At 35.3% G+C, this 14,537-nt stretch overlaps 1 protein-coding gene across 1 annotated transcript in view; it reads left to right on the forward strand.

The window, feature by feature from the left end:
• Positions 1-14,178, forward strand: part of LOC129002666 (WAS/WASL-interacting protein family member 1-like) — a 44,109-nt gene extending 29,931 nt beyond the window's left edge. Inside the window, exons 9-11 of the mRNA XM_054430641.1 lie at positions 4,762-4,831; positions 8,526-8,627; positions 11,361-14,178. Coding sequence (XP_054286616.1) covers positions 4,762-4,831; positions 8,526-8,627; positions 11,361-11,440 — 252 coding nt within the window. The 3' untranslated portion in view covers positions 11,441-14,178. The remainder of the gene's footprint in view (positions 1-4,761; positions 4,832-8,525; positions 8,628-11,360) is intronic.
• The last annotated feature ends 359 nt before the right edge of the window (positions 14,179-14,537 follow it).

Raw genomic sequence — 14,537 nt, forward strand, 5'->3', positions numbered from 1 at the left:
GAGCATACTATCAGCAACAAGTATACAGTACAGAGTAAGAAAAACACAACACACATTAGTATAAGTCAACATTTTAAAAGAATTTTAGTACTATTTTTAAAAGATAAAATTGTTTAACCTTTACAACGTGTATTGTAACAGTGTAATGTGCCTGTTTAATATTTATTGTAGGGATGGACGATATTGGATGTTTAGTTTGAGACAAAACGAGACAGAATTTTTTATTTCTCAAAAAATTTTGAGATGGGATTTCCCTTCTCGGTCATAACAGTATATGCACGTTCGACATTTTAACCTGATTTTGTAACATTTTGAAATACCTACTGATTTATGACAGATGACTGGTTTGGATAAGAAAATAACTAGGTGGCGTTCGCAGAGGCATCCACAAAATTGAGCGGAGTCATCATAAGGGTTCATATTATATTGTTTTTGTCATACTGCAGTAAAAACAGTAGTTTTTAATGCATGCGTTGCGGGTCTAAAGTAGCATTTTTATTCTCTAGGGAGTAAAAATCGTTTTTAGCCTCTATGGAGTAAAAATCAGTTGTTGCCAACTCAGTTGTAAATTTCGATTTGTAAACGATTGCATGTATCGAAAATATGTATCGATTCGTGCTTCGTAATCATTTTAACCTACACAGTCTACAGTATCTTCCCATAGAATTTTAGTATTGCAGATAGATTAATAAATTCCCACACTCAACATTGCTCACCTTTACTACTTCCTTCACGACCCCCTACGTCATGGACCTGTTTCCCTCTCTTCTCATTGCATTTTAGGATTGCAGATACATTAATGTAATTGCCAAAGACAGTTCCCACACTCTGCACAGCTAGCCTTACTAATTGCTTCACGATTTCCTACGTCATAGACCTGTATCCTTCCCTTCTCATAACATTTAAGATTACAGATTCATTTATCTAACTGCCCACACGGTTCCCCCACTCTGCACTGCCAGCCTTTAATACTTCCTTCACCACGTCCTCCGTCGTGGGGCTTATTTCCTTGCCTTCTCATAGCATTTTAGGATTGAAGATACCTTAATCTAACTGTCAAAGACGATTCTCACACTATGCTCATACTTTACGTTTTCCTAAGCCACTTCCTACGTCGTGGACCTGTTTTCATCACTTTCCATATCGTTTTAGTATTTTAGATAGTTAATCTAATTGCCACAAACATTCCCCACACTCTGCACTGCTAGCCTTTACTACTTCTTTCACCATTTTCTATGTCGTTGGGATGATTCCATCCCTTCTCATGGCATTTCAGCTTTGCAGATACATTAATATAACTGCTACAAACGGTTTCTAGTTCCCACACTCCACACTGCTCACCTAACTACTTCGTTCACCACTTCCTACGTCACGGACTTGTTTCCCTCCCTTCCCATAGCATTTTAGGATTGCAGATACCTTAATCTAATCGTCATAAACAGTTCCCACGGTCCGAGATGCTTGCCTTTACTACTTCCTTCACCACTTCCTACGTCACGGACCTGTTTCCCTCCCTTCCCATAGCATCATATGATTGCAAATACCTTAATCTAATGGTAATAAACAGATCCCACGCCCCGAACAGCTCGCGTTTACTACTTCCTTCACCACTTCCCACGTCGTGGACCTGTTTTCCTCCCTTCCCATAGCATTTTAGGATTGTAGATACCTTAATCTATTCGTCATAAACAGTTTCCACACTCCGGACAGCTCACCTTTACTACTTCCTTCACCACTTCCTACGTCACGGACCTGTTTCTCACCCTTCACAAAGCATCATAGGATTGCAAATACCTTAATCTAATCGTCATAAACAGTTTCCACACTCCGGACAGCTCTTCTTTAATACTTCCTTCGCCACTTCCTACGTCGTGGGCCTGTTTCCCTCCCTTCCCAAAGCATCATAGGATTGCAAATACCTTAATCTAATCGTCATAAGCAGTTTCCACACTCCGGACAGCTCGCCTTTACTACTTCCTTCACCCCTTCCTACGTCACGGACATGTTTCCCTCCCTTCCCAAAGAATTTTAGGATTGCAAATACCTTAATCTAATCGTCATAAACAGTTTCCACACTACGGACACCTCGCCTTGACTACTTCCTTCACCACTTCCTACGACGTGGACCTGTTCTCATCCCTTCCCATAGCATTTTAGGATTGCAGATGCCTCAATCTAATCGTCATAAACAGTTTCCACACTCCGGACAGCTCGCCTTGACTACTTTCTTCACCACTTCCTACGACGTGGACCTGTTTTCCTCCCTTCCCATAGCATTTTAGGATTGTAGATACCTTAATGTAATCGTCATAAACAGTTTCCACACTCTGGACAGCTCGCCTTTACTACTTCCTTCGCCACTTCCTACGTCGTGTACCTGTTTCCCTCCATTCCCAAAGCATCATAGGATTGTAGATACCTTAATCTAATCGTCATAAACAGTTTCCACACTCCGGACAGCTCGCCTTGACTACTTTCTTCACCACTTCCTACGACGTGGACCTGTCTTCGTCCCTTCCCATAGCATTTTAGGATTGCAGATACCTTAATCTAATTGTCATAAACAGTTCCCACGGTCCGAGATGCTTGCCTTTACTACTTCCTTCACCACTTCCTACGTCACGGACCTGTTTCCCTCCCTTCCCATAGCATCATATGATTGCAAATACCTTAATCTAAAATGGTAATAAACAGATCCCACGCCCCGAACAGCTCGCGTTTACTACTTCCTTCACCACTTCCCACGTCGTGGACCTGTTTTCCTCCCTTCCCATAGCATTTTAGGATTGTAGATACCTTAATCTATTCGTCATAAACAGTTTCCACACTCCGGACAGCTCACCTTTACTACTTCCTTCACCACTTCCTACGTCACGGACCTGTTTCTCTCCCTTCACAAAGCATCATAGGATTGCAAATACCTTAATCTAATCGTCATAAACAGTTTCCACACTCCGGACAGCTCGCCTCGACTTCTTTCTTCGCCACTTCCTACGTCGTGGGCCTGTTTCCCTCCCTTCCCAAAGCATCATAGGATTGCAAATACCTTAATCTAATCGTCATAAACAGTTTCCACACTCCGGACAGCTCGCCTTTACTACTTCCTTCACCACTTCCTACGTCACGGACATGTTTCCCTCCCTTCCCAAAGAATTTTAGGATTGCAAATACCTTAATCTAATCGTCATAAACAGTTTCCACACTCCGGACAGATCGCCTTTACTACTTCCTTCACCACTTCCTACGTCGTGGACCTGTTTCCCTCCATTCCCAAAGCATTATAGGATTGTAGATACCTTAATCTAATCGTCAAAAACAGTTTCCACACTCCGGACAGCTCGCCTTGACTACTTTCTTCACCACTTCCTACGACGTGGACCTGTTTTCGTCCCTTCCCATAGCATTTTAGGATTGTAGATACCTTAATCTAATCGTCATAAACAGTTCCCACACTCCGGACAGCTCGCCTTTACTACTTCCTTCACCACTTCCTACGTCACGGACCTGAAGCTAGTGTCGTCATTTGATTATATTTATGATCCATACCGTTTCTGTTCTAATATCTGTGGAATAATGCTATCAGCTATTTCTTTATTTGCTGCATTCAAAACAGCTGATCATATGTCTTTGTTTATGTGTCAAATACTGCTTCCATAAGGATTACATTGAAACTTTGAGACCCAGTGGGGCGGATTCCTGAGAGACTTTTTTAACGCCATATAGATGTTGGCACTCACCGATATGGTCTTTATCACCATGCAAAATTTGAAAACGATTGATTCAGCCGTCTAGGAGGAGTTTGCGTATTACGAAATGCATAAGAGTCGACGTATAAGAGCTTCGCTCGCTCCGCTCAATAATTATAGACAAGAATATTTAAAATCTTTTATTTAAAAATAAACATCAGTATAAAAAAAACTAATATTAACTTGGCCTACCTTATTCAAAAGAACTTTTCCACATAAGAATTGTGGTGATATCAGTTAGGATTAGTGGTGTGCAATGCATCGAAATTTCGGTTCGATTCGATTCATCATGCATCGAAATCTCGATGTATCGGTTACGTCCTGATGAATATATAAAACTAATTTAGGCCTCTAAAACGAGTTTTAGATAGGGATTTGATGATTATCGATACCACCGATACTTGGACATTGGTATTGGTATCAAGAATCGATTGCCAAAAGTCTATTCCGATACCGACACCCGGGATGGATATTTTATTTTAACATTTACTTATTTTATATTACTTTTATAATGATGGCTAACAACTTTAGTAGCCAACTTAGAACTATTTAGTTCAAAACCGCTACGGTGCCTTTGTTTAGCTTCAGCTGTTCTCTCTGCAAAGCAGATGATATTGTACAACACAATCTACATTTCAAGATGAGTTTTTGTGGTAGTAACGTGTGTCTCTTGTCTGCTCTTCACAGCTCACACATCGGCGGCTTTCGAGAAATAATAAGTGATAATTTTTGTTGATAATTAGTGATGGTTATCGCTTTATTTTATACATTGATGACAAGTCAGAACGAAGAAATTTAAGTGGTTTCAACCAAGGACAAATGTTAAGTCTTGTGTAGGTTTTCTAACGAAGAAACTAATGATCATTTAATGATTTTTTCATCTTTACAATGCGTTTTTGTCATCCAAACTTGTTGCAGTTTGTATTGGTGTATTGTTTGTTTGCAGACATGGATGCAAGATTACTCCTCTGTGTTGTGTTTTGCATCAAATATTTATTGTGATCTGACATTTCAGAGTCCGGCCCCCCCTCCACCACCTGCAAGGCACTCATCCATGCGCAACGGACTCCCTCCCAGCTTCTCAAGTAAGTGTTACATGGTTCCTTTCTGTTACAGAACAAAACCGACATAGACTTTCAACCTTAAGCCGAAACCTGTTTTCTTCACAGTAATATTTTATGTGATCTTGCAGCAATATTTTCTCAATACTTCTGCAAATATACTAATGGAAATATTAACCAGTTGATAAATAAGACACAATTGTATCAAAAACATAAGGAAGAAGGGACGGTACACTACTAACTTACTAAGAAAAGAGTTCCAGACGGTTAATAACACAAAAAGTAAAGAGTCAATGCAACTTATCTATGCTCAGGTGATGGGAACTAGCCTGGCCAGTTTGTTACAAATTCAAAATCACCACCTAACTTAAATATTATACAAACCATTTTCTACTCCTGAATCTCAGAACTAACGTATGTAGACGCTTTTTAATATTTAGCGATTAGAAACTAGAAAGTACTCTGATGCGTTGGCAAGACTGATATAGAAAGTTCATATACAGTGCCAGTTTATAACTACAATCTATTAGTTTACTTCCTTCTAAAGAAGCCCCCTTGTCGGGACAGAATATTAAATGTTTTGGTCTGTCTCCATCCGTGCCACGTCGCAGCCGGTAAATATTAGGCTTACTTTAAATGGTTTTCCTGAGGGTTATGTTCCATGTGTATTCTTTGAATGTAAATGGCGAGTCGATTATTAGATGAAACATTATTGGAAAGGGACTTGACAATGCCTGTATAGGAGTAAAATGGTCTCAGTTCATTTCCAACCACTACTTTGTTGAACTTTTGACGTAAATGTACCTTATGATTGTTAAATATAATGTTGTAAACGTTTTTGTGTGATGTTACCTGCCTTGAACACTTTTCTTCTGCAAGCAGCTCTGTATCCATTCCTTCTTCATTAACAGTCCTAATCCAAGTATTCTTTCCTCAAAAAACAAGTTATTATATATATAAAATAATTTATACTTAGATATTAGGATTTGGTGTTACTTATTGAAAGATTAAATTACTTTTTTCTGAAATGTTTTTGTGATTTGGGTTTGTAATTTTGTTTAGTCTAAAAATGTCTATACCTAGCCATGAAAAATAAATAAAATCATGCAAGTCATTTTGAGAAACTACAACTGTATTAGGTTAACAATTCTTAGCTTGAGGGATTTTTCAGAGGTATAGTTACGCCTAATTCCTTGTCTTATGAACTCGAAAATGTAAAATGTTATGAAATAAATATTTTGTAGACACACATAATCCTACACAAATATAACTTGTCTTTTTAAAATCTTTTTGTTTAAAGATTTTATTGTATTTTGTTGAATTATTTGTGTTTATGCAAGTGAACTGCCTTAATGGACTGTTTAAGGTGAGAGGTAAAATTTTTTCATTTGAAATTGATTTTACAACTGTAGTAAGTTTTAAGTATGTTTGGTATTTAAATTGTTTATGTACAAGTAGGGCAATATTTTTATCCTAATCCCTTTTTATAACAATCGGTTTTAAAACTCCTTTAATTCTTAAATGACAAAATATGTATTTTAAACTGTCTGGACACAAATCTAATAACAATAACTAGGGATTTGATAATTCTCTATACCGATACCTGTCATACCCATGTGATAGGAAAATTACCGCTTTTGCCGTGAACAAGCAAGGCGACGACGATGACGTTTCTGTGACCGGGGAAGACGACAATGATGTCTACATGCCACGGAAGATGTTCATGATTTTCCCACAATCGCGGACGACGACGATGACGTTTCAACCCTACTTTATCCTGGTTAATCGGGAGTTGAGTGTACATCCATTTTATATTTATAGCGTCTGTACTTTCCCCTCTATCATTGCATTAGGGTCATAAACTGTAGTCATCTGGTAATAAATGTCAGCATCGGATATGTTTCTTGTGGTCAAAAACGTATCACTGATCTTATGTCACACACACCAAGTGATTCAATAATCAAAAAAATAAAAACACAGCGAATTGTACACTTCAGCTACATAGCTTCGTTTCACAAATGATATGCGACAAGGAGCCTCGCTGGCAGATGCAAACTACGGAGCTATACGAAATTGGCCCTTAAAAAAACCACCCTCCCCTCGTAAAAGAGTATTGTATTATTTGTTTTGCCTCGGAATTGAACCTTATCCAAATGCACAATTTGCGCAAGGGTCCCCTGATTACTAGGCCTAGTGTATAGTGATAAGGTTTTTGTTCAAATTGTGTTCATTTTGGTAGGAATATTAACTAACCTTGTAGGTTAGTTTGGTATCCTCTCAAAACCCTCATCACTGTTCCCCTAGTTTATTTATTTTGTGTATGTTTGTATTGCCTCCTTACATGCCAGTGTGATAACTATTTTGTCAACTATATTGTTACAGTAAAAGTGAAGTAGTTAGAGTACCATTTGGAACATCTAATCATTTGGACCCCCCTTTTTCAGTTTAGTTTTGGTTTTTTTTTTTTTGTAACTACAATAACAAACAGAGAGATGTTGCAAAGTTAAAAATAAATGTTAAAGGATATTTTAAAGGGAAAAATGTAAGCTTCCCACTGATTTAAAATAAGCACAAATTTAGTTTACTAATTTGTAACAAGACCTACGATTTTTTGAATGAATCAGTGTCTGATAGAATTTGTTGAATTAATGTAATTTGTTATAAAAAAATACAATTGTTTAATTCGTTTCAACAAATTTTCCATATAGCTTATTATTTATTACCGTAGGCCTCATGGTAAGACCTAGACCCAGGACTGATTTATATTTTTTTTTATGTCCCCAGAGGCGAACCTATATTATATGTCCGTTTGCACAATAACTCAAGTAAATTTGATTTGGATTAAATTTGGTACAAAAGTGTAAACCTACAGTAATTTGAATCTGAACCAGCATGATCGGACCTTGGGAACAGGGTTTTATTTGGATGAAGGAGTTTATGGGGCAAAAATGTTTTTTCCCAATTTTGAAATTTCTTTCCTAACAATTTATTTTGAAAAAAGATTAAGTATATTGAAGTGTTGTTGTATGGTTAACAATTAAGGAGAAAACTCTTAAAAACTGTAAATTTACAATCTTTATGTCATTCTTATGAAGAATAAGCAACAGTTGTAGTTTGGTATGCTACATTTATGATTTAGTTATAATTATTTTCATTTGCTGAAAGATTCATTGGATTTGCAATGCTACCTCCTCAGGGGGCATCCGCTAGGAATCGGAAGAAAATCGTAAACGTAAGCAAAGGTCGATATGCACATCAAATTTAAGGTCTTTTTTATTAGATTACAATGCCGCAAATTCAAGCACAAAACAACAACTGAGTAAACATTTGCAGCCGTTCAAAGATTCAAAATGGCAGATTCAAGATATCTTTGAACAGCTACCATTTTTGACTCGGTTGTCCGTTTGAGTTCAAATTCGCAGCATTGTATGTTTTGCTAATAAAGCCCTTTAATTTGTTGTTGTGCTAAATAAAAAATACACCTTGCAACACTGTTCAATGATGTATTTAAACTGAAATAGTTTAAATATTACAAATGCGGTAATTTAAATTTATCTAGTAAGACTTTAAAATGTCGATTGATTTCAACCAGTTACTCCATTCAGTTTCCCATTGAGCAAATGTTTACCGTATAAAAGATGGATGTATCGAAAAGTGTTGAGGAAAACTATATTTATTCCCCCTTGCAGAAAAACTCTAATAATTTTATAAATTTTAGGCAAGTTGGAGGCAAGGTTCTTCGAAAAGTTCCACATGAGAGAAGAGTTCTCCCCTCCACAACCTTTCTTGAACCTCAGTAAAGTCTACAACAGCAGAACAGGTTGGTAAAATCATGGGTCTCGATAGTAATAAAGGCCAATTTTGTGCTGTACTGTCGTCCTAGCAGTAAATAGTAGCATAGCCGTCTCTAGTATAAGGCTGCAGCCTTCGATGTGGTCCAACTCCAGGTATTGCCGCCAGCGGCAAAACGTGCAACATTTTGCCAAAACTGCGCTTATTCGCATTGAAAGCTATGAAAACAACCAGTTCAATAGATTCATTTTTAGCATGAAATGTTTCAGATTGTATTACAAAATTCTAATTAATACATGTTTATATAAATGTATATTCACCACTTAATTCCAACCCTGAACATTATGCACTAGCGATTTACATTTGTAATAAAAAAACTGAACCATTTTGGAACCTAATGAGTTTGTAACAAAAATATACTATTAAAAATAGGCCTAGGCCTCCCCTGTCATTCTTTTACATTTTATTATGAACTGGTCGTCCATTGGTCGAAATCTCAACCAAAAATATGTAATGTTCAGACTTCTCAATTTTTAACCCACACTGTAAATAAAACGTGTGATTGCAATTTATTCCATTTATTTTGATGTAGTGTTCATTTCGTTGTTATTTTGTCAGCATGGCATCCCATAATGCCCATGTTAATTTTTAAAAACTTAAATTATATTTTTGAGTTTATTTAAATTTAATAAAGGGATTCTGCACATCTACGAAAAATATCTCTAACAGTAGGTATGCGTAGATTTTCCCTGTTATGTACACGAGCTGAGGAAAAAGATTTTAAACAAACAGGCTTGCCTATTAATATATAGATGATATATTATAATTTAAAACTGAAGTGCGATATATGCAAAGCTGTTTCATATTTAAAATTGTTGTCATTCAATGTTCATGCAGAACTGTCCTAAGGTAGAAATAAAAAAAGAACTGCTACACCTCTGACTAAATGAACAGGAAATGTTTGCAATACATGCATATTAAAATGTACAAAACACAACTGCGCAAGCTTTTCAAAACATCTTGCCTATTTAAAATATTTCAAATTATCAGTATCAATAGTGTATTTATTTTTCATTTTGATAATACAATACAAAAGACGTACAAAAACTGTTTGTTCATACTATATTACTATTGCTATTTCAGTTTTATATTTTTTAACCAATATGTTTTACGTTTAGTTTTAATAAGGTAGGAAACAAGTATTTTCTTAAACAGAACGTGTTACTTGATTAAGTTTAGAATCAGAATCAGAATACTTTATTCTTGAACATAGAGTACAGAATAGACGTCAAACATTACAGAGATTTAATTATAAAACAGCATAAAGTTGTTGGGCTTTAAGGAGCTGTCGGTAGTGATGGTTATTACTATGAGGGTTGTTTAGTCCTCACTGGAACATCGGTGATGTTCTTTAGTTCATGAACTCCTCAACTTTGTAGAATGGTCTCTCCACAAGCCAAGCCGATAAGCGTTGTCTGGTGCTGCTTATGCTGGGGCCTTTTATTGTCTCTGGTAGCAGGTTCAGGAACTTCACTCCCATGTAGGAAGGCTTTTCTTCAAAAAGAGTTAGATGATGGACTGGAAGTGTGTAATTCATAGCCTGTCGGGTGTTATGGCTGTGCCTATCCATACCTCGTTGGAGCTGTAGCCTGCTTGCAAGAGTAGCCACAGCTAGGATGTACAGGCTTGTAATTGTTAGGATTTTTAGCTCACGGAATTTCGGTCTGTGACTTTCTCTCTGCTTGTCCATGTCTGCTAATATTCTTACTGCTTTAAATGTACAGCTCTAAACCACTCATCTCTAGATTCAAGATTCAAGATTCAAGATTTATTGAGCCGTTCAGTTTATAACAATTGGCCAAGTCACTAACACTAAACTAAAATACAAAACAGAGATGCATTCCTCTTGATTCACAAAACAATGTCCAAAGAGCACATACAAATGTCCAAAGAGCACACCATGCATAATAGATAAATAAATAAAAAACTGCAAAACAAAACTGTAAAACATGCAGCGGAGAAAAAAAAAATATATAAAAATTAACAAAGCAGAGAAAAAGCAAAAAGGAAAACTTAAAAAAAAAAAAAAAAAAAACCACACTCATACCTGTAGGCAAGGTTTAGGTAGTATAAATATATGTATGTATTAAATATATATAGACAGCTTAGTGTATATATAAAAAAAAACCCTTACTAAACCCTTACTCTATGTTCTACAAGAACCTTCTAGAAGGAAGTGAAATAATTGTATATATCCCTCAGTTTTTAATGCTTTTGTGTGGTTACTATAGCACCCCGGCACGACAACACTTATGAGGTATAACACACCGTCACTACGAATACCATGCGGGAGCCGGCTGGACTATGCCTCGGATGCGACGTTGCCAGATTTCGCTTGCCACGGCCTTATACGAGAGATGGCTATGATAGTAGTGAATATTGGGTAGTGTGTTGCATCAAACATTTCTGTGTTTGACTTTCTCAGTTGAACTTGTCTTGTTTAGCACTTAATCGTATTAAATCAATTGAATTCAGGTTATATTTGCCACTATCGAGCATAGGAGCTTTATCAGACCTGAGACATGGGGAACATAACGAAGCTTCATCAGTTAATCTTTCTTACCTTTTAGAGTTTTTGGTATTCTGACACCATACCGAACCCATAAATATTGGATTATCAAGTAAACTGTACACTAAACAATTTTTCTATGTATACTGTTGGATTTGATTTCAAACAAATTATCGAAATGTTGTCCTACAGCCAAACAGCCGGCGCCGCAACCACCCCAAAACCAACACATCCAGCTTCAATGGCCGAGAGATAACAGTTCCACTTGCTAGCGACTCATCAACTTAGCTCCACCCCTCTTGCTCAATCAGGGTAACCCCTTGCCTCTCTTCCTCATCTGTCTTCTATCTAGCATACATTGTTATTGACCTTGTTATCACAGTTCCTCATGTATTGAGAGTGTGCTTTGTTAATTGACCATTTGAGGGTTTTGTTTAACATGTTAGTTTTCATCTATATAATCATCATAGTTCCATTTCCAAAATAAGTGTTTTCTCTCAAGATGAATTTACAAAAATTTTAAAAGGAAATACAAGTAAATATACATTGCAATAAATCAATAAATAATCTTACTTGTACACTCTTACTACATGGGAAGAACTTAAAAATGTTACCTAAACAAAAAAAATGGTATTTTGATTAATAATTTAGTTTTTAGGATTTATTTCAGATTATGTTATTTATTATATTTTTTCCTACCACTGCATGGAAATGGTCACATTACCATACCCAAAATAGCTTATTGTCGCCCTAGAGCGGGAATGGATCATTCCCGCTAATTAAATCAGCTGATTTCACAGTTGTCGTTTCTACACCAACCACAGCCGTGGATCAGGTATGTTAGTTAACAACCCTTAAGCAAATAACCTAAACTTAAAAAGCAAACATAACCTAAATTACATTTTATATACATCTAAAAGTTCATCTGTGTATAGGTTCCCATAAGTCAGTAATGGTGGTAGGAAAAATCTTATGTGTATTGCAAGCAAAAACAGCTCTTTAACACATAGTTATTTCAATAAATTTGTTCCTTGTTTATCCAACTATTGCTGGGCCTAAAGGCCAAAACCATATGTTTTGTGACTTGATTAGTATTTTTACATTTATTTTTACTAAAAATTTTTGTGGCCTTCATTGGGCCTGTTTAGTCAGATGTGCTTTTGTTCAGATGGCTTTTTATTTACATTTCCCTTGTAAATGTTTTGTTGAACAATAATAGTTATTTTAACATGTTTTAAAAGGAAACAAAGTTTTTGTCTTACCTACATCTATTGAATAAATTTATTAGTTTATGATCTTTGATAAAATAATGCCAAGTTTCTTACACATTGGATAAAGAAGGTAAGATAAACATTTTAGTTTTTGAAGTTATTCATATTCATCAATATAGTCCTAGTTATTTAAATTAACATTATATAAAATTTCTCATTATGTTTTTCTATATTTTGTTTAAACTTTTTTAATTTAATCTAAAATTATACAAATTATTACTCGAGTGCAGATTAACTGCTAAATCGAGGGATGTGTCTGTTTTCATTGTTTAATTATATTATTAAACTATATTTGGGTTGTTACGAGACATAAAACGTTATTTCTTTGGTAGTAAAATGTGGATTTCAGTTTTAATACAACAAAATGCATCTGTTTTATCCTTGCAGTGGAACAAAAGTATTACTACAGTATGTTCATTTTAACATTCTCCACAAGACTGCAAACAATAGTATTCAACTGACCTGCTTATTGTTGTTTTAAATTTGGTTTAGGTTAACTTTTCCTTTGTATTTTTATAACACTATCCAATGCACTTTTATTTAAACAATTTATTCATATTATTTCATTTACCAACATGTAGGTTAAAAGATATATTAGGTATATATTTATTAAAATTTTATATATTATTTATATTTTAGTTTAACCAATTTATTAAAAGTATGCTCAAAAAGAGTGCTGGAAATATTGTCAGAGAATCAAAGTTCTCATGATTCAATTAATTTTAGGCTCTCTGATAATTCCAAGATTTTAAATTGACATTTGGAAGGTAGTTTAGTCTTGCTTTGCCTTTTAGCTTTATATAAGATTTTGGCTCATCGTTTATAATTTTAAATGCATTAATTAATCAAACTAATTTATTTTATTTTACCAATGGATTAGTTTTAAATTTATTAACATTTAGAATACATGATGGACATTTGATCATGCGACAGAACGGCCACTAGTGGTTTTATAGTTAAGAAAAACATAATTTGTGATAACATTATATCAGTACATAATTATTTAGTATTAAACTCTTTAAACTCACTTAATATACCTCCTATATAGGAAAGTATGTCATTTACTTTTTCACTATCCCTATTTATTTCTTCTGTATTTATTTTACGTTTCTTCTTAGCTGTTTGGTAGCTTATTGTTTGTTGTGTTTTAGGTTGGTATATATATTATAATTGAGGGTTTGAGAGTTTTTTTGAAGGTTGTGTAAAATTTTGTACTTAACCATGAAACTTTATTTTGTTTGTGTAACATTTATTAATTATTTTACACTCGGACAACAACGTTGTTGTTTTGTAAACTAAGTTAACCTAGTCAGCAATTTATCGAGACACCAGGCAGTGAAGTGCATGTCTTTCTAAGAACTCTTATTTTCATCACACTTTTTATTTTACTTGACCCTGTCTTCCACTTGAATCATGTATATCTAAGATAGCAACTTTTATTAATATTCAAACCAAACTAATAATATAATCACTTTTTCTTTGTTAGAAGAGACATTGCATATTTTTCTGCCCTGGGCAGTGCCTGTAATAGTATTTGTAACATTATTATAATATTAATTGTACATAAATAGCAGTAAATAATACTTGTTATCAGTTTAACTGTAAATACTAAATTGTAAATGTGTATAAAACACCGATATCGTCTACCAAGAATGTATATTGCATACACTAGGGCAGATAATCATAGTCTTAGGTTATGGAAATATGTTGATTTAATAATAACAGTTGTGTTATAAGTTTGCAGTTGTTCATTTTTACCCCTGAGCCCTGATTTCTTTTAAACCGATACTTTATACCTTTTATAGGTAGAAAGTAGCAAAACGTCTGATGAGAGTTGCAGCTTGCAATGAATCCACAGTGACTCCGTCAACTTTCACCAGAGTTGTACTTTTCATTTGTTGGTAGGCCCCTCCCACTAAGCTCTGGCACATGTGAACTCGTGGGGTTTACGCCTATAATCTATTTTCAGAGACAGGATTAGAAACCTGACGTTCTGGTTGGTAAACCCAACATTCTAAGGCCAGGGTTCCCAACCTTTTTACCTGGGCGGGGGCGGGGGGGGGGGGGGGAGAGAATTGTACATTTTTGGTCATATTTC

This window comes from Macrosteles quadrilineatus, unplaced genomic scaffold, assembly GCF_028750875.1.
Source record: "Macrosteles quadrilineatus isolate MER2022 unplaced genomic scaffold, UCM_ALF_1.0 Scaffold_9__3_contigs__length_116548681, whole genome shotgun sequence".
Lineage (NCBI taxonomy): Eukaryota > Metazoa > Arthropoda > Insecta > Hemiptera > Cicadellidae > Macrosteles > Macrosteles quadrilineatus.